General features: G+C 36.4%; 1 protein-coding gene across 2 annotated transcripts in view; it reads right to left on the reverse strand.

The window, feature by feature from the left end:
• The window catches only part of LOC131054346 (probable polyribonucleotide nucleotidyltransferase 1, chloroplastic), a 264,974-nt gene that overhangs the window by 98,221 nt on the left and 140,985 nt on the right, over nt 1-25,768 (reverse strand). Inside the window, exons 6-9 of one of the 2 annotated variants that reach the window (XM_059218602.1) lie at nt 16,847-16,911; nt 16,507-16,663; nt 1,960-2,016; nt 142-255 (exon numbers count right to left, since the gene is read on the reverse strand). In XM_059218602.1, the coding sequence (XP_059074585.1) occupies nt 142-255; nt 1,960-2,016; nt 16,507-16,663; nt 16,847-16,911 (393 nt within the window). The remainder of the gene's footprint in view (nt 1-141; nt 256-1,959; nt 2,017-16,506; nt 16,664-16,846; nt 16,912-25,768) is intronic. The other variant, XM_059218603.1, reaches the window with a different exon arrangement.

Genomic DNA, 25,768 nt, shown 5'->3' on the forward strand with positions numbered 1-25,768 from the left:
CTAATCATAATTATTTAAGATGAAGGCATAGATGCAATAAATATCTTTGCATCCAAACAAGTGACTGATTTTGAAATTCATCTAGCTGTTTTAAATGGAGAAATAACATTAATAAATGTGAGAAAAGAATCAAAACCTTACTTCTATGTGTTCATAGAGATCTGGGGGAGGCAATCTAATCATGTCAGTCATCTTAACTTTTCCAGACTTACAAACCAGACCATCAATTTCTTTACAGATATCTCTAACTGCTCCCTGCAATAAACAAAACTTTTGCATTACAAATATTGACAAGTGCTACAAATGTATGTTCCATCATAGAACCGATAATGTACACAAGGCCAACCTATAATATAGTACATCATTTATCAATAATATGGAAATCTTACTCTCCAGAATAATCCAAATATAGTACAGCAAAGAAATATAGATTGAGTTTTGGAAAAGAGATGAAAATAAATTACCTAAAGAAAGCAGAGACAGCCAAATTATAGGCTTGCAGAAAAATATCTCAAGCTATTTGTTGCCATATCTTGTTTCTAATCTTCAGGATATCTATCTAATGTACCATCACCTTTAAGGTGTCAATGGACATTATTTTAGCTAAAAATTACAGCCATGGTTCTTCCACTTCCAACCACATTTGGGGAAAATTCTCTGCATCTAAGTGATGCAATGAACATCTTCAAAGTTTGATTTTTGAAGAATTTATTCTGACTATCACCTATTCATGTGTTACTTACAATTTAGGTGTACTTATGTACTATTTATGGTTGCAGCCTAGAACTATGATATCTGTAGAATCAAAAGTATAGGTGGCCATGAGTATGACGACCTAAGGAATCTGTATAATTTGGAGACCTATAATCTATCTTATTTGTTATATGTACTTTGTTACATCCCCAGAATATGAGGATGTATGTGTGCAGCTCACATAGATATATTTTATACATTGAAGTATAACTGGTTCTATTTCTCAAACATTGTAAAGGCGGTCAAACTATAAGGGAGTCCATTAGAGCAGTATGTAATAGTAATTATTCCATTGGAAACTCTTTTGAGATGTGGTTGAATGGATATGGCAGGTTGGTTGGACCCGTCAAATAGCAAGTCCAAATTCAATAGGCATGAGATGAACATTAGATGTGCTTATCTATGATTTGTTTGTCATTAGATGGACCTATCTATGATTTGTTTGTTGATGGTAATGCCCTGCTCATCATGAGGGTTTGGTACAGATTTCACCCATCATATCTGTTTAGAATTAAGTAGGTTTGAATTCTCATGGTAAGAAGGTTCTCTAATGTCTGTGTGTACACACTCATATTTTTGCTGTCCAGCATTTATGGGAAGGCATATTGTAACAAAAAAAAAATGTGAGGTCCATGGGCAGTTATTCTAGTGATTGAGCAATTAACAGAACTTTAAAAAGAGCATCCAAAATGAATCAAGTTGGACATTATCGTGAATCGTCTTCCTGATCCATTGATTTCTGTAGAGCTTTGACTCAAATATGATAGTAAATTTCAGTACAATAACTGAAACTGCTAATTGGTTGAACAGAATCACAGTAAAGGTTACCACTCTTTCCTGTATTTCCTATTATGTTTTTCTTTAAGTTAATGTTCTCTTACTTTAAGTTATACCCTTTGCAATGTTGCATGCCAGATTACCTTTTAGGTCATAATTTTGTTCTATTGTATATCAAACAGTCTCATCTCTGTCTGTCTTCTGTAGCCAGTAAATATATTATGTGCTTCTTGCTGATTCTGTATAATCATTATGCATAGGCCATAGTTCCTATTTGTAAAATTCAAAAGAAAATATGCATCCTAAAGTTCACATTAATAAGGGGTAAAATTTAAGTGCATGCATAAAAAGCACATCCACTAAAAAGAACAAAAAGATTCCACCACATGATATGAAAGAATCACTCTTTGTTCTACAAACATAACGTACCTGCCCAATTTCAACAGCTTGCAATAGCAACTCTTCGGACAGAAAATCACAGTATCCCTGGAGAGAAAGATGAGCTAGATTAACTATATATGGATCATAAAAACAACATGTAACTAAAGAGATACCATAAATAAGTGAATAACTGAAGGCAGTAAATCATGCAGAAGAGAAGTGTAATAGGAATTAGCTGAAAACAAGAAGAATAAATAACAAATACTAATCGCTTGTCTAGTGTTAACTTCCTAAGACTGAAGAATATGAAATCTCATTTTTATTTTTAACTGCATAGTCATCCAAGTAAAACTAAAACTTTCATATGGAAGAGGAAAATGAGATTTGCGAAGTAACCTATATCTTACATGAGATTTGAAATCTTCATAGTTTTTTTGGCCCATTTTTCATCAAGGTTGATTATCATTGTGTACTAAACAAATTAAATTTGTGGTCCTCCTTCTCTGCCATTACAACTCAGCACACAATAGAGAATGGGAAGAAATGAAATTTGTTAGCACATCCATGCTTTCAAAATAGACATGATATCCTCCCATTTTTTCCAATGCAGAAAGTAGGGTATTGAAGTCTCCAAGCACCACCTTTTTGAGATTACTTTGAGGCAATCTAAAGGACAACGAGCCAACCAGAGCTTCCTCCTGTCACAAGGGGAATTAGGAATATAAACATTAGAGACAATCCAAGAGAGGTTATCTCTAAGATGACTGAACAATATTGCAAGGTGATAGGAAGATGCCACAAGGATTGATCTTGAAAGCATGCAAGGATTCCACAAGCTAACAATAACTATAGAGGCCCCCATGGCATCAACCCCAATGAAAGTTGCCTCTTTCCAAACACATCTTGCAACATTATTAAACTAGTTGACTGACATTTGACTTATTGAAGCAACAAGAAATCCTGCTTCTGCATTCTTCTAAAAATTGTCAATAAATATTGTCTAGGGAGATTATTCAATCCCCTAATATTTCATGATATCAACTTCATTTTTAGAGTTTTGGAAGTTATTCTGGCCCAAATCACCTTCAGTGTACCTTGGCTCCCATCAACAACATCCCTAGCAGCTTCCCTGACTTGAATACTCCTCAGATGTGGAACCAACATCAGCTTGTTTACTAGCATCTTTTGATTTCCTTTTTCAAGCTTTGTTGAGGCTTTATGACCCTTTTTCCCATAGGCAAGGGACACCCCCAAAAGAGCAAGCCAAACTGGGAGCATTGTTGGCTTGCAGCAACACAGATTCGACTTCCAACCCATGGTTTGGACACAACTCACTCATCCCTTTCAAACTCCCCCCAACCAAGGCGAACTCCAAAATCAAACCATTTGCCTCTTCTACCATCCTAGATGCTGTAGATACACCATTTCCTCCTTGCAAAGGGAATGGGATCCCTCCATAGAAATAGAGGATGCTCGAGCAGTCATTGAAGCCAAAGGGATTTTGGCTCCTTCCACAGAACCAAGTTGAGCACCATGCTCCTCCTCAATACCACACCCCTCAACAAGCAAACCAATATCAGCTACAAAAGGAGTGAATGCCTTGTCATCGCCAAGGCATAAATCTCTCTCTTTTACCATTTTAGAAGGGAAGTTCTTCGCCAAGTGTCCTAGGTATAGGCAAAAGAAAAAGGAAAAGGGAGATTTTCCAAAGACCGGGCTCTGTTTCCATGATCCAAGATTAGAACACAAGAAAATATCCAAGAGAAGGATAGCATCCAAGCAAATATCAGCAAAGATTCAGGTGAAGACCAAACATCCTCTAAATCTAGTAATAAAATTGATTGCCACCAATTAACCAAAGGAGTTGGCAATCCCATGTAGCACCTTTTCTTCCTAGTATTTCCATGGGAAGCTTGAGGAGTCACATTCAAATTGGTGCCACATTAATATTTTCTCTTGAAGGATTAAAACCTAGAGATCATCCCCTAAGGAATTGTCCATATAACTTTATGTTATAACCTTGCAAAAAGGGCAACATATGTTTTATTATTAAAATAAAGAGCCGAAAAGTGATATTGAAAAGGGTTTTTAAAAGAGGGCCTAAAGTGATGACAAAACTAACCTTGTAAAAAGGGCAACAAATGTTTTATTATTAAAACAAGAGCCTAGAAGTGAGATATTAAAAAGAGTTATAAAAGAGGGCCTAAAGTAATGACAAAAAGATGTTGCTGAAACCAAGGGTCCAATTGAAATATTAAATTAAAAGAAAAAGGAAATTCTAAACACTTTTAGGGGGCTCAAAGTAATAAATAAGGGATTATAAAAGGAGGAGCTTGGCCGGGTAAAAGAGCATTCTGAGTATTTCATCTTATTGATTTTCTGAGTTTCTCCAATAGCTTGGAGCTTGTGTTTATCTATTTACTCCTGAGCACAAAAACCCTTAGGGTTAGATGATTGGAGGGCAAAAACTATTTGATTTCCAAGCATGCAGAGAACAAAAACCCTTGTCTATAGAGATAATTGCACTTAGGGATCACACTGGTGCTGATTGCAAAGCTTTCCAAATTTTTAGAGTTTTAGGATTGCTGGTTTTCAGAGAGTTTTCATCATAGTTACCAGGAGATTGGTACTGCTACTGGTATGGGAGACTGGTACAGGTACTAGTTCAACTCTTTTTCATAATAGGAGACGGGTACTTGGAGATGCCTTTTTTTTAATACAACTTAATAAATACAGTCGCCCTTTTTTTAATACAACTTAATAAATCCAGTCAACCTGCACTGAAAGACTTTCCACACCTATAGAAAGAGATCATGTGATGGCAAGGAAAATAAAATGCTCAGGAAAAAGTAACATGCATCTTGCATCTAAATAAAAATTAGTCTTTTTTTGCATCAAAACAATAGCAATTGACCTTTCTAGGGTTTCAATTGCCCCACTTTTAGCAAAAAAACATTTGTCTTTTCTTCTTTTTCCAGCAGGAGACATCTCATTTTCCACGGGAGACGGGAGGAGACATCAGAATTCTTTTCACCGAATTTCCTGTGTTTGGGTGCATCTCCAGGGACATCTCTAGTACAAGAGACATGTCCCAGCCCCCGAGACATGTCTCAGGGGGTCAGAGACACATCTCCTGGTAACTATGGTTTTCAGTCAATTAGATTTCAGTCTGTGTGTGTGGAATTTTGATTTCAGATTTGAACCAGGGCTTTGCTCGTATTTTATAGTGCAATATAAATCTTGTGTTGCTGGACTGATCATTTTATCTTTCATGTTATTGCTGTTAATTTCATTAAAGCCATACTATTTGTTATACCATCTATGAATGAAATTCTTTAGCAGAATCCATACGCCAAAAAAAGGAACACAAAACTCCTATCAGCCATCAATAAAATAAATTTCAGCTAATAGAATAGAGTGTTGTTCAATGTTTCAGGGGTCAATGTATCTAGTATGCACCCACACCAAAAGGAAATGAATCTCAACAATAAGGAGACAATTCTACCACAAGGAGACAAAGTTTGACACAAATCACTTTTGGTCTGCAGTATCATTTTCCTTTGTTATAGCAGCTTTTTTGGAGTTTACCAGATTTTATCAAATTTTTGTTTATTTATCATCTTTTTGGTCTACTCCACAGTTTCTACTCTGCAGAAAATGACAAGAACAGATTTGAAAGGATTATTTACAAAATGCCTGCAGCCAACATTCTTGTAAGTCTCTGTATTTAAGCGTGAAGCTCATTTAAAAATTGAAGGGGTCTTGAACCAGCGTTAATGAGTTTACAAATTTCAGTTACAATAATAATATGTAAATCTTATTAAGGGTTATCAGTTGTGTTTGTACATCAATAATTTTTAGCATCTAGGATTGTTTTTGATTAGTCAAGCGGGAAAACAAGGGTCCAAACCCATAACAAAAGCTGCCTTAAATCAAGTCAAAACAGGACCAAACTGGCCAGAAACAGCAGTTTAACACATTTAAAGTCTTAAACAACTAACCAAAAACAGCAGAAAAACAAGAAATTGAAGAAGAAAAAACAGAAGCACTATGGCAAATATTACTTTCCCCCTCCCTCAAATAAGAACTTAAAGCTACGTTACCCAGGGACGCGTCTCCAGTTTTCTTTTCAGACATCCCCATCCTAGGGACAGGGGACGTCCCCATAAATTCTGCATATAGACAGTGAATTTTGACAATGAATTCTATAAACAATTTGAATTTGATTCTCAATTTAACACAAATTTGCCATAAGAACTCTGCTAGTTCTTATATGTTAAGGTTCTACAATGTATATGTGCATGTTTTATCCATGTTTTAATATGAAAATTTTAAATTTCCCTATATATTTTAATTTTCCCTATTTTTTTGATCGCCGTGCCCTAGCTGTCCCCAAAATTGGCAAAAAAATCACTGTCCCAAAAACATGTACCCCCATCCCCTACTATCCCGATTCCAAAAAACTTGGGGTAACATAGACTTAAAGACATTATCAATCTCCACAGTGAGATTGGAGATTCCCTACTTCTTACGATCCTTGTCCTACAATAAATAAAGGGTAGCAGCCAAACAGTTCAGGACCATAGTAGTTAGTACTATATCTTGTCATATTGTTTATATTTACTTCCATGCCCTCCATTATGTTCTTCAAGTTCACAATTTAGCCAGCTGTTTCACCACAAAGTGAGCATTGATCATGTTTATCTTCTTCAAGAGCAAGGGCCTGAGTACTTTCCTTGGTACCAGTGAACTAGAGACTACCAATAGAATCAGAGTCAATGTAAGGAGCATTCATTTATTTGAAATAACTGTGTGCTTCCCCTTTCAATTGAGTGTGCTCAAAGGTGCTATCCTAAAGCTCTCTATTCTCACTAAATTATCCTTCTCCAAATTCAAATGGTCAATTGATAGTTCAATTTCCTTTAGATCAAGAGGTTTGTATCCCACCAATCTCATGGATCCCCCAACCCCCGTTGTTTTACTCAAATGCTTCTCATGAGCCATCACCACATCCTTTCCCTCACTTGTCATAATAGGCCTAAGGCTAAGAGTGCTTTCCCCACAAAATAACTATCTCGCACAAGTACCTGGTCCCAGTCCTACTCTTTTCTTTTGCAAGGCTTTTTAGCAACTTGCCCACATGATGTGCAAATTTCCTCTTATCCCTTAATTTAGTTAGCACATGTTCATTGAAACCTCGGGATAAGAAGAAATTTGCACAATAGCAGACTACTTTTTGGTAGACATTCCATTCGATTGGTTCCTATCTCCACCAATAGACAAATCCTGAGGTTTCAATGAAGGCTTGGCACCAATAGAGGCATGCGGGCCAAAAACATCAAACAAATCGTTAACAAATTTTTACCCAAATCCATTAAGTCAATGATAAAGGAACTATCCATCATACTAGCTTTTATGGGTTTTTTAGGACATAAGGCCAGGTCTAATTGAAATAGACAAAGAATAAGCCCCTGATGAAATAGGATGATTGGCTTACTAGCATTGTTTCTTGTAGTAATTCTTAGATTCATAGGATTTCCTAAAGAGCTCAAAAGGAAGAAGGGGAAAATAAGAAAAACCTTATTATACAAATGATTTAGCAAGGAGAAATGGTAATGGAAGATACAATTGAACAACCCTTCTAATGTAAAGTATGTAATAAGCATCCAGCTTATCTAATCCCATGGAGATACCAATTTTTCCCTATTGAAGCCATTCTAAAATTTGATGACACTTTGTCATTTAGGAATCAGTTTATGCTTTCCTCATCCTTCATTTCACTCAATCTACACACCTTCTACCCATCACTTTTAAGCCCTATAGTAGCAGGATTGGCCTCGCCCATAACTTCAAAGTTAACAATGTTAATTTCCATAAACTTTCTACCCCAAGACTAGACAAATTGGACAGTAGAACTTGATCGAAGCCATTCAAACATTCCAAATAAGGAGAGACTACCTTCTTTGCAGAAATGCCACAAGGCCTTGTAATTTTTAAACTCTTCGTGGGAAATAGGCTCAATTTGGCACCTATCTCTACCTATTTTCAACTTCACAAAACAAAAGAGTTACCAACCTTAAAGTTGGGGAATGATGGAATTTATAAAATGAAAGCAATCGATCTTTCAAGAGAATCCACTATAATCATTGATGAGCAATGAGGTGAAAAAATCCCATATAAAATTTGTGTGATTTCAAAATCATAATCTGTCCTTATTTCATATAAAACGCAATGGTTCATGCAATGGCAATCATTGTTACGAAATCTGATGTACCCCAAACCTCAGTCTTTATAATACCTCCCATGAGTTTTTCATATGATGATATCAGTCATCAAATCAAAATTAAAATGATACATGTTTAAGATTCTCCCAATAAAAGAATCTTACTCCCCCTTGGTCTTAATGTTATTGCTAGATATATTTTTTATTCTCACGTTTTAGAAGAGGTATAGAATTAGAAAGGTCTATAACCGCACAAAAAATGCAATTTAATCACGTTAATTTGGCACTTGCCCAAGCATCAATCACCCTGTTCCCTTCACAATAGATATGTAGAGCTTCAAAATCAACACGGTTGTTGATCAAACCCTATATTCTCCAGATAATGTCTCTCATCTTCCATCCAGATGTAGAGAGACCACAAATAGTTTCAATAATGATTTTGGAATCACACTTCATTTGAATTTTTTGAAGACCTAGAGAGGTAGTCAATTTCATGCTGAAAAGAACAATTGAGGCTTATTCTTCATTATTAGTCTTACTACCCAAGCCTCTTGAAAAAGAAGCACTTTTCCCCTTTATGTGATCTAATAAAACTTCCACCACTTGTCATCACATCTCAAGAAAACCTTTAGAAGCTTCATCAAAGTACGACTTAACTTAACCAAGAGGGAGGCTTCCCAATTAGTGTAAGAAGCCATTTTTCTAGTCAAGCCCACCTTATTCAAGTCTTTATCAATACCAAAAAATTTAGCAATACAAACTTCTCTAAAATGACGAAGACATTTTGACTTCATGATTAGTGCAATGGACACGTTTTCAGCAAAAAGTTTAGAAAAGAAAATGAAAACCTCATCAACACTTCTGCAAATGTCACAAAAAGTGTGATTATTCCTCTCCTTCCAAATCTCCCAAACCAAATGAGGAGGTACTTGCTCCCAATGTTCCTTGATGATGGGATGAGAGAAGGGAGAATACCAACTTTCCACAAAACTAAACATATTGATGTTCATGACCCAAAAGGTTTCAAAATTCTACAAAAAAAATTCCCAAATGGACCTAGAGAATTTACGATGGAAGAATAAATGATCAACTATTTCTCCATCCTTTTGACATAAATTATATCTATAGCAATCTAAAATCCCCTTTTTTGAAAATTTTTTGCTTCCCATCCTAAAAATCTTTCTTTGGATCCTTTCCAAGACACTATTCCAGAAAGTAGGAATAACCTTTTTAACTATTAGAGCAAGTCCAAGGTAGGTCGTCGAGAGATGATCATAGTTACAGCCTAAAAGAATACCTCTGTTTGCAAGAGATAGAAGTTCCTTAAGCTTATCAGTTGGTTCCTTCCCCTTATCAACATGACCATTAACAACTTTCCTTAGCATTGGACATTGAGTTATTACATGTCCAATCTTCAAGCAATTTTGACAGAAATCTTTGATTTTTCTTACAAAATGGGTTGTAACCATTTTCCAAATTTAAAGTCCAATATCATGGATGTTGACAAAATTTTGAAACAATTCACATTAACAAAAAACCTAGCATATACCAGCCATTATTTATCCTTTATCACCTTATCCACAGTTATAAATCAGCCAAAGGAGTTTGTGATCCAAGCAAAAACCTCCTCATCTCAAAATTAATGAGGAAGACCTAGGAGCCCTACCCAAACAAGAGCTGATTTGGTTAAATCTGCTTTTGGATCAAATTCCAGCTTCATCTACAAAGAGAAAGGCTGCATTTGCCATAAAGCATGGCCCTCCAACAAGAACCCAAAGGTCTTCTTCAAGGGTAAACTTGAAGAGGAACATCCACCCTGACATAGAACTAACAGAAACACTACCCTTGGGTTCCATTTGTCTGAAGCCCATCTCGTAACAATATAAATTTTGGGACGAAAGGCAAAGAACTTACCCACTAGAGCATTATTCATGGATGAAACAATCCAATTCAGTTCTGAGTCCAACAACATTATAGTTGATCATTCTTTAGAAACTGACAACTCTAGAATAGCATTCGAGAAACTGGTCACAAGGGTCTCATAGTCTCTACCTAAGATGGCATTCGTCCATTTCTTCAACCACCTATTTGGGTATTGTTGAAAATAGCAAAGGCACAACCTAAGGTGGTACCAACAGTTTCAAGGACGGTGCCAATAGTTTCAAAAAGAGAGAGTGGGGGGGATGTGGCCCCCCAAAGCTGTTCAACCAATTCCCTCTCATAACAAGATTCAAATTTGGTGCTTCAGAGTTGTCATGTCCCCTACTTGATCGTTATACATATACGGAGAGAAAGAGAGAGAGACCCTAAATGAATTTATATAATAATTACCAACGAAGGAATATTTGAAAGTTATTTATTTATTAAATATTATTATTTAATGAGAAGTTATAACTAATAATATTCCTTAAAGGATAAGGATGGGTAAAAAGAATACGTAAGTAATGATAGGCGTTTTCTCCAACAAACAAGAATAGCATTTAGACTAATTGACATTAACATTTAATTGAACATTACATCGCGAGTAGTTGTCAATTGTGTGAAGTCTCTAAAAGAGACAAAATGGCGAATGTAATTGGAAGACCATTATTATAAAGGGGTTCAAGTGTGGTGCTTAGCATGGACCACCATTTAAGAACACTAAATGCTTGAGGACAAGCAAATCTAAGACGGAGGGACTGTGATAACCCCACCTCACTGCCCGATGTAAGCCTTATAACGATATAATAAATTAAAAAGACCATTATTAAAATAATGTAATATATTAATATATTAGGAAAGTAAAATGATATAAGACAATTGTAATATATTAATGTATTATGGAATTAAAACATTAAATAATATTGACATATTATTTGCACAAAATAAAGTATTATATTGGGAAAATTACGTAGATACATTTAATATATTAAACAGGCCATGAAATATTTGAATATATCAAAGAATGTAGGGAAGGTCACGTGGACCCCCCCTCTCCCCCACCCCCCCGCATGAAGTGGTGGGAAAATAGCCACAGCTTAGGCTGCGGGCCGTCACACCCTTTCCCACGGGTATTAAACCCAGTCAACCGTTGGGGTCAAGGGAGGAGGCGGAAGGGAAGGAAAAGAGACGCTGCAGACGAAAGGTAAGAAGGCTCGTATTAATGTTCATTATTATTAATTAATATGTAATGTTCATTATTAATTAATTAGTATTCAGTATTATAAATTAATATGTAATATATGTAATGTTCATTATTATTAATTAATATATAATGTTCATTGTTAATTAATTAGTATTCAGTATTATTAATTAATATGTAATATATGTAATGTTCATTAACATTAGTAATGTTCATTAACATTAGTAATGTTCATTAATATGTAATATATTTAAATATATGTAATGTTCATTAACATTAGTTAATGGGTAATGTGGAATGCTCGTAAATATGTGATGTTAATTATTGTCCAAGTGAATGTATATATATTAATTGATGTATAATATTCAGTGGTCATTAAATATAGGTAAAGGATATAATCATGTTAATTATTGTATTCACAAGTTTACACATTAGGAAGGATTGTGTAATACAAAGGTATTTAATGAAACTTAATGCATATGTTAAAAATGGTGAAGTACATTGATATATATATGTTAAAGAATACATTAGGAATCCATGTTAACACAAGGGATAAGTTATGAACTGAAACTGATATGCATATGTATGGCTTGGTTGACTAAAACTCAACCAAGAAGAGAAGGATCTGGTCGATCCCCTTTGAGGACTTGGATGATGGAGGCATCACCCAAGACAAGGAATAGACAAGGGTCTTCCTTGGATGGCTTGGGTGTAAGAGGTTACACCCAAGTCAGGACTCGACAGATCTGGCCGGTCCCCTCTGAGGACTTGGATGATGGAGGCATCACCCAAGGCAAGGAATAGACAAGGGTCTTCCTTGGATGGCTTGGGTGTAAGAGGTTACACCCAAGACAGGATTCAAACTCATCTTCGATTTCCTGGAGGGCTTGGGACCAAGGGGTTCCAAGAAGGCGGCCGTGAAATCTGTTTTGCAGGTTAATGATCTCTAACTAGTAGGGACATTACAAGAGTGTGATCAAGGCTTCCCATTAATAGATGTGTTGCTTTTTTGTATCCAAAATTTTCTATTGGTTGTTTATGAGGGGTTTTCATAAGAATAATTGATAATATTTTGGGGCGTTTCCAAAATCAAGGATTTCTTATTGCATTTAAGTGGTTGTCTGCCAAATTGATCTAGAGATTGTTGTCATCATCAATTGTGAAACTTGGAAGTGTGTGGCTTGCTGCTAGTTAATCTAATATACTTGATTATAGCTCAAATTCTAATCACCATATGCTTTCACCCTATCCCTTCTAGCATCTTTGTGATTAGAAAGGGTCGGGACTTCTGCATTGACATTGAAAAATTGTCATGTTGTCAAAATAACCAGTTTGGGAAGTACAACAATAAACCAAATTTTCCAAGAAACAAAGGACCTCCAACTAAATGCTACCAACATCTTCCTAACAAGACAAAGAATGCAAAAAAAACCCTTTGACATTGCAATAATATCCATTTGACCTCCGATTGACCATTTCTTGGAGGCCCAAGCTCTAACAGCATTAATGTTTTGTCTTTGGCCTAAAACTTTTCTAACCATGGAATTCTCCATCTCTATTGTGACCTCTCAACCAACAAATCTAGAATAAAATGGGATATCTGTGCAGAAATAGAATCCACCAACATAGACACCACTAGGTCTGAGGCGGATCCTTTTACTTTCTAGGGATCTGTCCCACCCACTCAAGTTGACACGCCTAAGATGTTCTACCCAATATCTGTAAGATGGGCTCCCACAAGGCTCCATAACGCTTTCAAAGATTTTAGCCTTCAAGAATTCATGAGATAAGTGTAACTCTGCCTCACTGAGCCATCACCCATCCTTCACGTGAGAAGAATCCACCTTAACACAGTCAAGAGAAGGCCTCCACGATTCCTTGACCCAGAAGTTAAAACAATAACCACAGCTTCCCCTTGTGTAGAAAATTCAAATTTTTCAGTTTCCCATTGTTGAAGAATTGGAATTTCACATTTTTGTTCTCACCCAAATTTCCGCTTAAGGTATGATTTGTGTGTTGCTAGACCACAAGGTCCATTCCATGCTGGATAATGGAGATTTTTACTGAGATCTCACAAAAATGTGAACTTTGACATAAAGCACACAACAGATGCTAATTTTAATTATATTTACCTACATTTGAGTGGCAAATGTTGTTCAGAGATATATGATGAAAGGACTGAAAATAAAGAGTTGTTCATGGACATAGGCATCAGATGCCACATGAATGGTAGCAAGACAATGACTAGATGTCAATTTGAGCTAGATAAAAGGAAAGTGAGTGAGTCAAGGATCTTTAGTAGAGATTTAGATGGGTGGGAGGGGGGTAACTGAAAGATCCCCCGCCAAGATTTTCTGAATATTCTCTGATTTTTATGTTGCTGGTTGCTTGCTGATTGGAGGTTTTAAGATAGTTTGTTTTTTGGTTTTTTTCTTGGATTTGATACCAATGATTGTATGAGGGTTTGATCATACAAGAATGCCAATCTAATAATGCTTTTCAACTAAAAATACTGAAATATAAATGACTGATAGTAAATCTCAGAATTCCAATTTTTGGAACAGCAATACGATAATTTCATAATTAAGAAATCTATTTCACCAAGGCAATAGAATTGCATACCAGGAGTCTCACACCATGCCTAGAATGCGTTTTATTAAAGAACTGGAGCAGAATACAATCTAAGAACACCCAAATGCTGGAAGTGGCTCTATTGAGCTTTATTTGACCCAACAATAATTACCAAAAACAATTCCTGGAGATCTACTGAATTCCACGCATGGCTCCCAGGCAAGATTATTCTATCTACTCGCAAATCAATAAAATGAATGAGAAATATGCTCCTGTCGCCTGCTGAATTAATTGATATACTAATGTGAAGTGCTGCTGATAAGAATGGCATGAAATCTAAAACCTCAATTAGCTGAATCGAACAACTGTAGCATTCTAGAGGGTTGCAGATGGTACGACAGCTTGTGGAAGTTGAACGAATGGCATAAGAGCTGCAAATGCTGCCTTATGAAGTTCATAAACCCTTTCAAATCTGCAATTCACTGAATTAAGAGTTCTTTGAAGCACCAATAGGAATTCTGAGTGAATCCCTCTATTCTGTGGATTGGGGTTTCGTCCAATTCACTTGCCCTTATGGAGTTTTTGTTCCCAAGGACTCAATGGCTGCTGAAAATCATTCTCAGAGCTCAATTCTCAACCTGTTGTGAAAGAAATGAATTCATGAATAAATGAATGAAGCCTCGTCATGTCTTTTTAACAACTCCAAACCCTAATTCGATTTTAGGGTTGCAAGACTTTATTTAAATAAACTTTATTAAACTTTATTTCATCCTCTTATTAACTTTATTTCATTCCCTTGTGTCTCCCTCAAGATGTACGATCCCCTTAGGCTCCCTTAATTAATAAAATTAAGTTGTTTTTAAAAACAACTTAACTCATGTCTCCTAGGCATGATGGCACATGGGGGAAGGCCTTTATTATAACTTATTATAATATAAAGTGACTTCATTAAATCACTGTAATTTTTATTTAAATCAAACTTTAGACAAAAATTTATTTAATCCAGAATTATTCATAAATCTATCACCTGAACTCCAAACTGAAAATTGTTGATGCCCACGCCATCCTGGTGATATCTAAAAAATAGAAGGTGAACTGGTAGTGTCCTCCTAATAAATAGGGATTCTCCTAAAAGTTAGGAGACTGTCTCCAATCAACTAAAAATACACGTAAGGGCTCTTGCTCCACTCCCCAGTCCTCCAGGTCGTCAACCAGTCAACTGGCAGTCCTCCCTTAAAAATTGGAGCCCTCCTAAAAAATAGGAGATGGTCTCAAATCATTCAGAATGGTTCGCAGACACCCTGGAACCAACTCTCAGCCAATCCCTAAAAAGTAGGGATCCCTCCTAAAAAATAGGAAATGCCTCTGGAGATCCAAAATGGCTTATAAAGCCCCTTTGCAACTCCACAAGCCTCAAAATGGCTTACCTCTTCACTCCACTGACCTACAGGAACCTAATGATAGTCCAATCCTTGCTCAACTATATGTCACCTCGGAAGGGGGCATTACAGTAAGGATAGAGGTATTTGATATAAATTATTACTTATTACTATAAAGATTGAACTTTGTGTCAGGTTGGATAAAAATTCATATGGTAGTTTAGATGGGCAGATCAAAACTCAAAACGACATCAATATAAGATCACTAGTCAACTAAATCCATAATCCAAAATTGCTCTTGCTAACCTCTATAAAGAAAGAGAAGGCATAAAAGGTATGCCAAGTCCAACACCTAAATGCATGGTCCATTTAAAACATTCACCATAACTCGTTTATAACAGAGTGCTCCATTTTTTGGTGCAATTGCTCCTAGTTTGATAAGATAACTACACAGCATTGGTAAATAACGGTAATGACTGCAGCATATTAGAACAGCAGGTACTGATAGATTTTGATTCCCGAGAATGAATTGCATGGCTGAATGAGAAATCACAAGACAGGGTTCTACATTAAAAAATTTGCAGGAGTCTTTAAAGTAGCCATATGTCTTAATAGGTTCTGACATGAAAAAGAACTGGCTAATGACTCTATCATAACTCAGATATAACTTCATAACAACATTGTTTCACCACTTCGCTTCCATTCACACACCGGGAGTTACAGCTTTATGTAAACAGGACAACCATGCCCATATCTGGCCTAGTATCATTTAGTAAAAGCATACTTCCACTATAAAAAGGACTATATGCAAAAATTACAAAAACTATTTGCATCTCGAAGGTAATTTGCATCAAAAATGCTACACTTCAATTCTAATTGGAATGTAATTTCATGGTTTTCACAAGACCAATGAAAATGAGAAATATTGTTTTTTCTCTTAAGCATCCAAGCCCTCAAAGTGATTGTCTAGATTTCACCAGCTATTCTAGTAAAAGACTTTGTTTACTAGTACTTAGGAATATTCAATCAATCATAAAAATATGATGCTACAACTCTGTTGAGTGAACACAAACAATATTCCAATCTCCTGCTATTAGTGGCTGTACAGCCCTCTGAAATATTTTCTTTATAGTGGTTAGAGAGAGTGAAAAACATCAAATGAATTTCCCAAAGTTTGAACTACTGTTATAAAAGGAAAAATTTTATAGTTGAACTACAATCCATCTAAAATTCAATAAAACCTGATACATTTACATATTATGATATTTCCCATCCATTATATATAATTATGGAATAGAAACCTCAATCATTAGTATTGCTTCAGCTGTTCCTGCAAGCAATAAGTCTAGCTTGGACATCTCCATCTGTTGAACTGTTGGATTAATCACAAATTGATCTCCTATCAAGCCAACCCGCACACCTGCAACTGTTTGTGATATTGGCACTTCAGATAATGCTCTGTAAAATACATGCAAATAGCTGGTATAAGCATTATATCTCAATTAAATCTGTTTTCCTCCCTCAACACACTTAGCAAAACATGCCTGTAAAACCCACTATCCACATGTTTGATAAATCAATGAAAACAATCACAGAAACTAGAAGGCATAAACAAGAAAAAATGAATTAAATGGAAATTACAGTGCAACTGCAGCAGCTGTGATCGCAAGTGAATCAGGAGAATGTAAACCGTCATAGCTCAAAACCTGCATATGTAAAAAATTGAGAAAATAAAAAATATTTTATAATTGCTGTTGCAGAAGAATAGTAATGACCTTAGACATCAAAAAGCATGGTGTTAAAGAAACTAACATACAAAAAGGCATTTCTACAATGTTGAAAAAATATTATTAATAGTAGATTAATATAATACAGTACTTGCTGTACCCCTGCCAAAGCAACCTAGTTCACCCTTGTCGCTTACCCATATCAGTTGTTTTAGATACCATTCATTTATTTTGGTAACCTGAATATGTTTGGGGTCAAATAAATGACACAAAATCTTTTCATTCTCAATACAACACACGTGCAGATTGAAAACAAAATCAACCAGAGGAGATTGAAGAAATCTGAGGTCAAAAAAATGAAATTGCAAAAAGCATAAAAAATCTCCATCAGGCATTACAAAAAACCAAAAAATCAACTTTTTTAGATTTTGATGAAAATTCATACGTAAGGTAGGCCTAATGACGGGGAAATTCTAATGTTTTGTCCCTCATGTCCTTGGATTGTCCCCATTTTGGAGAACACGTACAAAACATGGAGGAAGCATCCTTGAGTTACATCAATATCTAGAAAAATGGAGTTTGCAAACTGCAAAGCATAGTTCAAAAAATCAGTGAGTTATTCATGAAGAAAACCAAGCTAACAACCAACTTGTCAAAAAACTAGCTCACAAGTTGCAAGCAAATTTTTTGTTAGAATTATAATTTTAATATTAAATAATAGTAATAATTACCAACAATAATATGCATTATTATTGTTGTAAACATTAGCAGCTTTCAGTAGTTGGTCAATTCTATACCTTAAGCAACAATTCTTTGTATATATTCTTCTTCTTATGAATAATACATGGCTCATTGTTTTCCCAATTTTATTATGGTTTTCAGAACAGTAATTTTTAATATGCCTATGAACTCTTTTGTGTTGAAGTAGATGACAGAACAAAACATTGGTTGGGTCCATAAATGTGCAGCACTGCTCCCAATGGGAAACTCTTTACGAAAGAGTTTAGAATTTCCAGACCAGCATGTGGAGAATAGAAGAAATGTTGAAAAAGAAACAGAACTCGAGTGTGAAGCAATCGATAGGAGGCGCATAAAGTTGTTCAGGAAAGACGAGTGTCTCACACACGTCTGCAACACTAAACTAAGTCTAGGAACATGATGGAGATAAACAAGCAAATATTTTGAATCCACTTAATTTGTCTCTGCCACCATATCCCTTCATGCCCTCTTCTCAAAAATACATGGGTTTAATTGAAGACACGTAGCCTATTTTATTTTCTAAAAGCTTCCTATAGGCTAAGGGACAAAATAAGAGAAATATAATAAAATTTTAAGTGGCCCAATCACTTTCTTTTCAAAAGAGCAACTTACATATTCTTATATATAATTCAAGAAGTGTTTTTTTGTAATTTAAAAATATTTTTAAGTACTTGGGAGGAAAAATAGTCAAATTGAGGTCCCAAAAGAAAACTATAAAAAACAATCATTTACTAAGAACAAATCATATATTTGAATCAATCATTTTCACTTTTCCTTTCCACAATTGGAGCTTGAAACATTAAAGGGCGAAAACCCTCGACATGAAAGATATTGAGGGCAAAAACCCTCTTGGTTTTCATTGTTAGATTCAAAGATGAAAAACCTCTCATCCATTGGAAGTGATTCCATCCAAGAATCACAAGTATGTTGAACTGCTGAAGATTGTTGATGAAGATTGGGCACTTTAGCAAATATTTTGATGTTCATGTTGGATCATTGAATGTTCATCAAAGTATTGCTGATAATAATCATTCTAGGGCTGTGCCTCTAGTGGATTTTCCAATATTCATGTTTTTTCTAGCCAGCATCATCAAGGTACCTAGGATTCAGATTGTTGTTTGACATTCAAGACATATTTTAGCATTTGGATTTACTGTTTTTTTAATTTTTCCAGCCATTTTGTCATCATTTAAAGCTCTATAATTGGCTCCACTCAGCTGTGGATCATTTCTTTCACCCAGCTAATCATCATGCCTAGGGTTTCAAAATGTTTTCTGCTGTTTGGAAGTTAGATTAAATATTGGATATGTTGTTTATGATATTTCAGCCCTTATTTTTACTCCTAGCACTGTTGAACTAGTCAAATAGATGCTGGTTAGAAGGCGTTTCAAACATATTGCAGGGTTTTCAGCATGGTAACAAGTTTGTACTTGATTTATAATAGATATCAACCACTTATCAGCAGATCAGCAGGAGTTTCTAGCATTGCAGCCTTCATTTGAGCCACCATCACACCACTCCAATTCACCAAACAGCTTCATATTCCATCATCCAACTTAGAGGTTGTGTGGTGTACCTTTCGGGATCATTTTGTGACAGCTGCAGCTCATCGTCATCCTGTTCTAGATCGGTTCTGCAGCCTGATTGTGAGTAAAACATCTTGTAATTAGCAGGAAATAACAAGAAAAAAAATTAGGTTTGGTTGCATATCAGTTTGTAAAAGTTTCCATTGATATCTTTACTCAATAGATTGGCTATAATCCTAAATCAGATTTAGTTATGGTCTGGTCTGCTGTACTAAAATGATTTTTATGTGCATTTAAAGATCCTATCCTCACATCAACAAAAAGATAACCTAGATCTGCATGTCATAGTTACCTATATTCATCATTTGAAGGTTCCAAGGCTCACATCAGCTTATGAGGGTTTGTATTTTCTGTTTAGAGTTGTATATTTGGTTAATGAGGGTTTGCAATTATCACATATTGCCAATTAGCATCAATTTCAATCACATTTCAGCATCTACAATTGGGCATTTGGTATTTTTTCATTATTTCATCTTGCACACATTATGAGTAGACATTTGTCATCTCAATCTATCAGCCTTTGGTGTTTTTTGTGCAGCCATATAATTAAAAAATTCCATAACAATTGTCTATTTCTTAAGGAGACTCTATTGGAGACATGTTGGTGTCTGTTTTATCATCTACCAAACATTAGGATAGGCTTCTTCATCAAAGGTGTAAGGAAACAACCTACAAGCCACATCTTCATGCTGGATATCTCTATTATGCAGGAGATCTTCAAAAATCTTGATATGTTCATCAGCTGAGCGACTTAGGTCACCACTATGAAACCTAGAACAGAAGTGTTCAGGGCTCTTTGGCATTGCATTATAGGCTATGAAGACCATAGGGGATGCATTGGCCAGACGCCACGCCATTGGGATGTTTGCTGGGGAAATCACTGGCTGAGCTTGTTGGACAATTGGTGTAAAGGAGACTGAAGGCGAAGTGCTTGGGACTTGAGGGGAGGGGGTTTGGAATAAATTGGAAATGTCTTCCACCTTTGGTCTATCTTCTTTTGCTTGATTCTCTCCTTTCTCTGGCGAAACTTCTCTTTTTTGTCTAGATCTGGTGGGTCGTTCCAATTCTACGAACTCTTTGGATGAACCTTGTGCTGATCTGAGGATCCTCTGAAATTTATCCGGGGAGAAAGAACTTATGCGATCCAGCGTAGCGTTTATTCTTGCTGAGGCAGTGCAGGTGCAGGTTCAGGGGCTGGATTAACTTCCTCTTGTTCTCTCTGATTTTGTGCGATGCGATTAGCGATCTCTTCTTCCTTTTCTAGGATGAAGCACATTCGACACCAGTCAGGATAATTTCTTTTCACAGACCAGGCTAAGCTATATAACTCAATGATGATGTCTTCTTGTTTGTCGTTGAAGCTCAAATCTGGTTGTATTACTGGTTCGGGGTCTCTTCCTAGTTCAGGAGGATTGATGGGCAGACCCATCTCTTACCATGTTAGTGGACTAGGAAGAAAATTGTAGGATTTCTTTCAGAACTTGCTTGTGAAGGGTAGAAATCCTTTGTCTCTCTAGATTTTCTTTGATCACAGTCTCTATTTGTCTTCCTTTTTCTCCTTCCGTGGCAATAATGTGACTTACTTGTCTAAACTGAGAGTAATTTACTTTTGATTTCCAAGCAAGTGCCCGCAATTGATCGGTAATGCAGGACTGATTTAGTCCTTGTTCAAGTTGTTCAAGAGGCAGATTGAATGGGAATTCATGCAGCAATACCATGCTGCCTCATATCTACTATCCAAAATAGGTTACTTTAGCTGGTCCAAACTTGACGATGATCAAGACCTCCTTCTAGCGCCATTTTATGTTCGTGTCTGTTTTATCATCTACCAAACATTAGGATAGGATACCCGAAGGTATTCTATCCTCTCCTGAAAAATCACAACTGATTCCAAGGTCTATATGTGCGAACAAGCAACTTTAGTGGAATAGCTTCTTGGGTAGTGTATGCTGAAATTTTCAAGGGGGACTTACATTTGACAAGTATTTTTTTATGCTGAAATTTTCAAGGGGGACTTACGTTTGACAAGTATTTTTTTTTTTAAACTACTGGACTTAGATGGATTTAGCAATTTAGGCTCTTCCTTTTTTGGGGATTTTTTGGGATTTAGACTTTCAAAAGAAAGGGAAAAAGAGATAGGGTTTAGGAAGGCAAATCTAATCCTACGAATTCTGGAGACGGTGTCAATTGGGTGCTCTCGGGAAACCAAACCTTGCTTCGCCACACTAGGGACAACTACACAAGGCCGGTGTAATCTTCAATGGGTTGTGCTTATGATCGAGATGTTGGGATGCACAGGGGATAGGCTCAGACTAACTTTGCACGGTAGAATGGAAATCATCCATTTACCAAAAGTATGAGCGGAGACACACCATCAATTGATACTTATCAAATCCTTCATTCAAATTAACAACAATGAAAGCAAATCTAGATTAATTTTAACTAAGTGTTGAGGCAATTGAAACCATCCAAATCATTCAAATAATAGAGATTACAAAGCAGCGCACATGCAATATATTATCTGGAAATGACCTTAAGCAACAATACATCAAAAACCTCACCCTTCTCAAATGAGAGGAGGTAGCCTTATATAGTTTTCAAAAATAAATGAACGGCCGAGATCAAACAGTGATCAAGGGCCCAGATTGAAGGCTATAAACCCTAATTAGGGTTTCCCAAAACTAACTACCTGTTGACGTGTATTTTGTACACTATCAAACACAGAATAAAATACCCAAGGGTACCTTATCCTCTCTTGAGTAAAGCCTCTGATTGCTGAAGATATCGCGAAAAAGGATCAATCAGGATGACTCCAAGGTTCTTGTATGTAGGGTCTCTACGTGTGGATAAGCTCTCTGTGGTACGATGTGATTTGCTGGAATCACAAGGGGACTTACATTTGATGCCTGAACTTCTGATTTGCTTTGAATATTGCTGGAACACAGGCTCTCACTAGCTTTGACTTGAAAAAAAAGAAAAAAAAAAAATGAGGGCGAAGAGAGGATCTAATCCTAATACTAAGAATGTAGGAGCAATGATTGATCTTTGATGAAACTCTAACTAGGTCTTGTTTTGACATCACAGGACCATCTCCACAAGGCTAGTGCGATCTTCGAAGGGAAGCTTTATGATGTTCAAATCATCACTGCAGGCATAGACACCATCAGGTTGATGCATATCAATGAAGAAGCGACAATTGAAGTTAGGCTTAAGCTGAATGATTCCAGTTGACTACGCAAGGCAAGTCTGCAATCAACAAACTGCTAGTAGTATGGATATGCGAATTTCACCATCAATCAAGCATATTTCTTCCACTCATCTAATAACATGAAATCAAATATGAGAAATATAAAGACCATGCAAATTGTCGAATCGACCCATAAATTTCACCATTTCTTCAATGAAGTTACAAGTCTTTTACAACAACATCTTGGCAACAATCTTTGCCTTCTCTCTCTACTCTACTCTAATTGCTATTCTAATACTTCCAACTGCTTCTAACTATATTCTAACTCTAACTATCTTCCGATTAGCCTTTACAAATGAAATGCCAAGGCTTATACAGTGCCCTCAATACAATTCGATGGCTTAGATCAATTCGAGATCAATGGCCAAGATTCAACAATGAAAACCCTAATTAGGGTTTGTTACAACCATTACATAACATTTAATGCTTGACCAATGATAAAATTGTATTGCTTGGACACATGTCCTCTCTAGAAAAATCGACCAATGGATAGCTGGGGTAGGTACATCGGAGTTTGTGCCACCTTCCATGAGTTAGGTACATTGAATCTGGACATGCTGAGGTGGACCACACTGACTGGAGGAGTGATGACTGGGATGCCACCTCATCTGACACTTGTAGCTTGCTAGATATTCAATTTGATGTCGTTGAGAGGCTATCTTTAATTAACTCTTGTTCTAACTCCTTTTGTCCTTGATGTGCAGGACGATTGATGTACCTCGCCTTGGAATACTGGATTGGAGAAGTCGCCCTTGATGACGTTAGTCCAAAGAAGGCCGTCCTTGTTGATGCTAGGCTGGAGGAGGTCGCCCTTGTCCTTGCTTGACCGTCCTTGATTTGGCTTGATTTTCCTTGAGGAGAGTCTTCCGACTTGTAGATCTTTCGAGCTTGGGAGTCGCCATCTTGGTACCTACACAACATTTCACAATTAATAATATATCTTGAAATCTAAAAATTAAACTTTAAAAAAAAGATTCAAGATTTTAATTAGGAAACTTCATGATAAATCTTGAGTTATCATTTCCTAATTTAGGATTTTCAAAGCAAAATTTAAATCTTCAAAAATGGTGCCAAGGTGATTACGCCATACCTCCACTTGGGAATTAATTCTAAAAAATGATGCAAAAATAGGAGAATTCGCTAGGCAAAATGTAGATCAAAAACTCCCTTTAGCAAAATGCGCCCCCTTTAGCTTGGAAAAGAACTCCATCTTCCACTAGCTTCTTCAAGATCTGGAAATTCGCCTTCAAATACCTTCAAAACATCTAGAATTTATCCTCCAATCTAGCAAGAAATACGCCTCTCCAATAGCCTTCAAGATGAATTTCGCCCTTCTTAGTCTCCACTCCTGGTAGAAATTCGCTCCTCAAATTGCTCTTCCAAATCGCACTTGAAATGATGAGTGAATGATTTGAATAATGAAAAACATGCCTCAAATATATAGAGCGCTCACCATTTTATTTCCATGGGCCGACTTGGAAAAAATAGGCCAAAAGATAAATAAAAATTAATAAAAGAAGGGGCCGACTTGATAAAAACATTAAATAATACCCCGAGCGCTCCAATTTTATTTTATTTTTTTAAAATAATAATAATTAATTTTAAATGCCTTTATAATTAAAAAATTCGATTTTTTAGGCTCAAAATTAATTATTAAATACCATGCGCTTTTATTAAATGCCAAAAATATTTCAAGGTTTTATCGAATCTGGCATTTAATGTAATTTGAAGGATATTTGGCGCCCAATCATGAAAAATAATGGCTATTAACAAGATCGCTCTGGTCCCTTGGTGAGGGACAGGAGCGATCTCATTCTAGACCTCACACTTTTTGTTTTTTACGTCCAAGACCTCATTTTTGACGTCCAAGATGGCATTTTTACTTAGAATTTCGAGTTCAATTTATTCGATCTTTGAAATGAGTGCACTTTAAAGCATTTTCGCCCTGGTCCCTTGGTGAGGGACAGGAGCTATTTTGCAAATCCAAGCTTATCCGTCCTTTGTTAGCCTTCCAAATTATATTCAATGGATAAATCATGTTTTCCTTGGTCTCTTCAAATCATAAAATTGTCTTGATCCTGCAAGAACAGTGCAAATTTGAAATTCAAGCTCCGGTCCTTCAGTGAGGGACGGGAGCACTTTTGCAATTACAAGCCAATTCGTCCTTTGCTAGCTTCGAAAATTATCTTCAATGGATCGATTGCGTCTTCCTTCACCCACCTCAAACGTAAAACTTGTTTTTTTCTTGCCCGAATCTTGTCTTGAGGGAAAATCGCTCTGGTCCCTTGGAGAGGGACAGGAGCGCCCTAGCCAGTCACCTTGGTCCCTTGGAGAGGGACAGGAGCGAACTTGTTACTTAGGCCGATTTTCTTCATTGTGGCGTACTTAAGTTATATTCAATGGGCAAAACATACTTCCCTTGACCTCCTCAAATCGGGAAACCACTTAAATCTTGCAAGGATAATGCGAAATTGGAATTCAAGCTCCGGTCCTTCAGTGAGGGACAGGAGCGATTTTTGCTCTCAGGGCCAAATCTTTTTACTTTTCACTTCAAATTTCCTTCGCTGAGGAAAATATCATCTCTTTACACGCCATGAATAAAAGTTCGAGTCCAAACAAGGTCTAAAAATGTGTATATGAATAAAATCGCTCTGGTCCCTTGGTGAGGGACAGGAGCGAATTTGACCTTCTAGGCAAAAACTTCATCATTTCATCGTTTTTGATCAAGTCTGGATGCTCTATCATGCTCATTTCGTCCTTCACCATGCTTTTGATGTCTCAATTTGTCCAAACAAGGTCAGGAATGACTCCAATAAGCCTTTTCGCTCTGGACCCTTGGTGAGGGACAGGAGCGATTCGCCTTGGACCCTTGGAGAGGGACAGGAGCGAAATTCGCTCTGGATCCTCAGTGAAGGACAGGAGCGAAATTTGACTTTTCGAACTCTCTATTAGGACAATTTTAATGGAATATAACATTTAAGTATAAGAAATATCTTTCTTATACTTTAAGTTATATTCCATATATACTTTCAGGATGTTTGAGAGTGGTTTCAGACCTCCAGGAGTTATATTGCAAAATCTAGTTTTTTGAGGTTTTTCAGTTTCCAGACTTAGTCAAATTCAGGATCAGGACATTCGAGACTTAGCCAAATTTCAGGATCAGGACATTCAGACTTAGCCAAATTTGCTATCCTATTAATCTCCCCGACAGCACTCAAAATGCAAAGGCTAACTAACAAAACCC

The sequence above is a fragment of the Cryptomeria japonica genome, chromosome 3 (assembly GCF_030272615.1).
Source record: "Cryptomeria japonica chromosome 3, Sugi_1.0, whole genome shotgun sequence".
Taxonomy (NCBI): domain Eukaryota; kingdom Viridiplantae; phylum Streptophyta; class Pinopsida; order Cupressales; family Cupressaceae; genus Cryptomeria; species Cryptomeria japonica.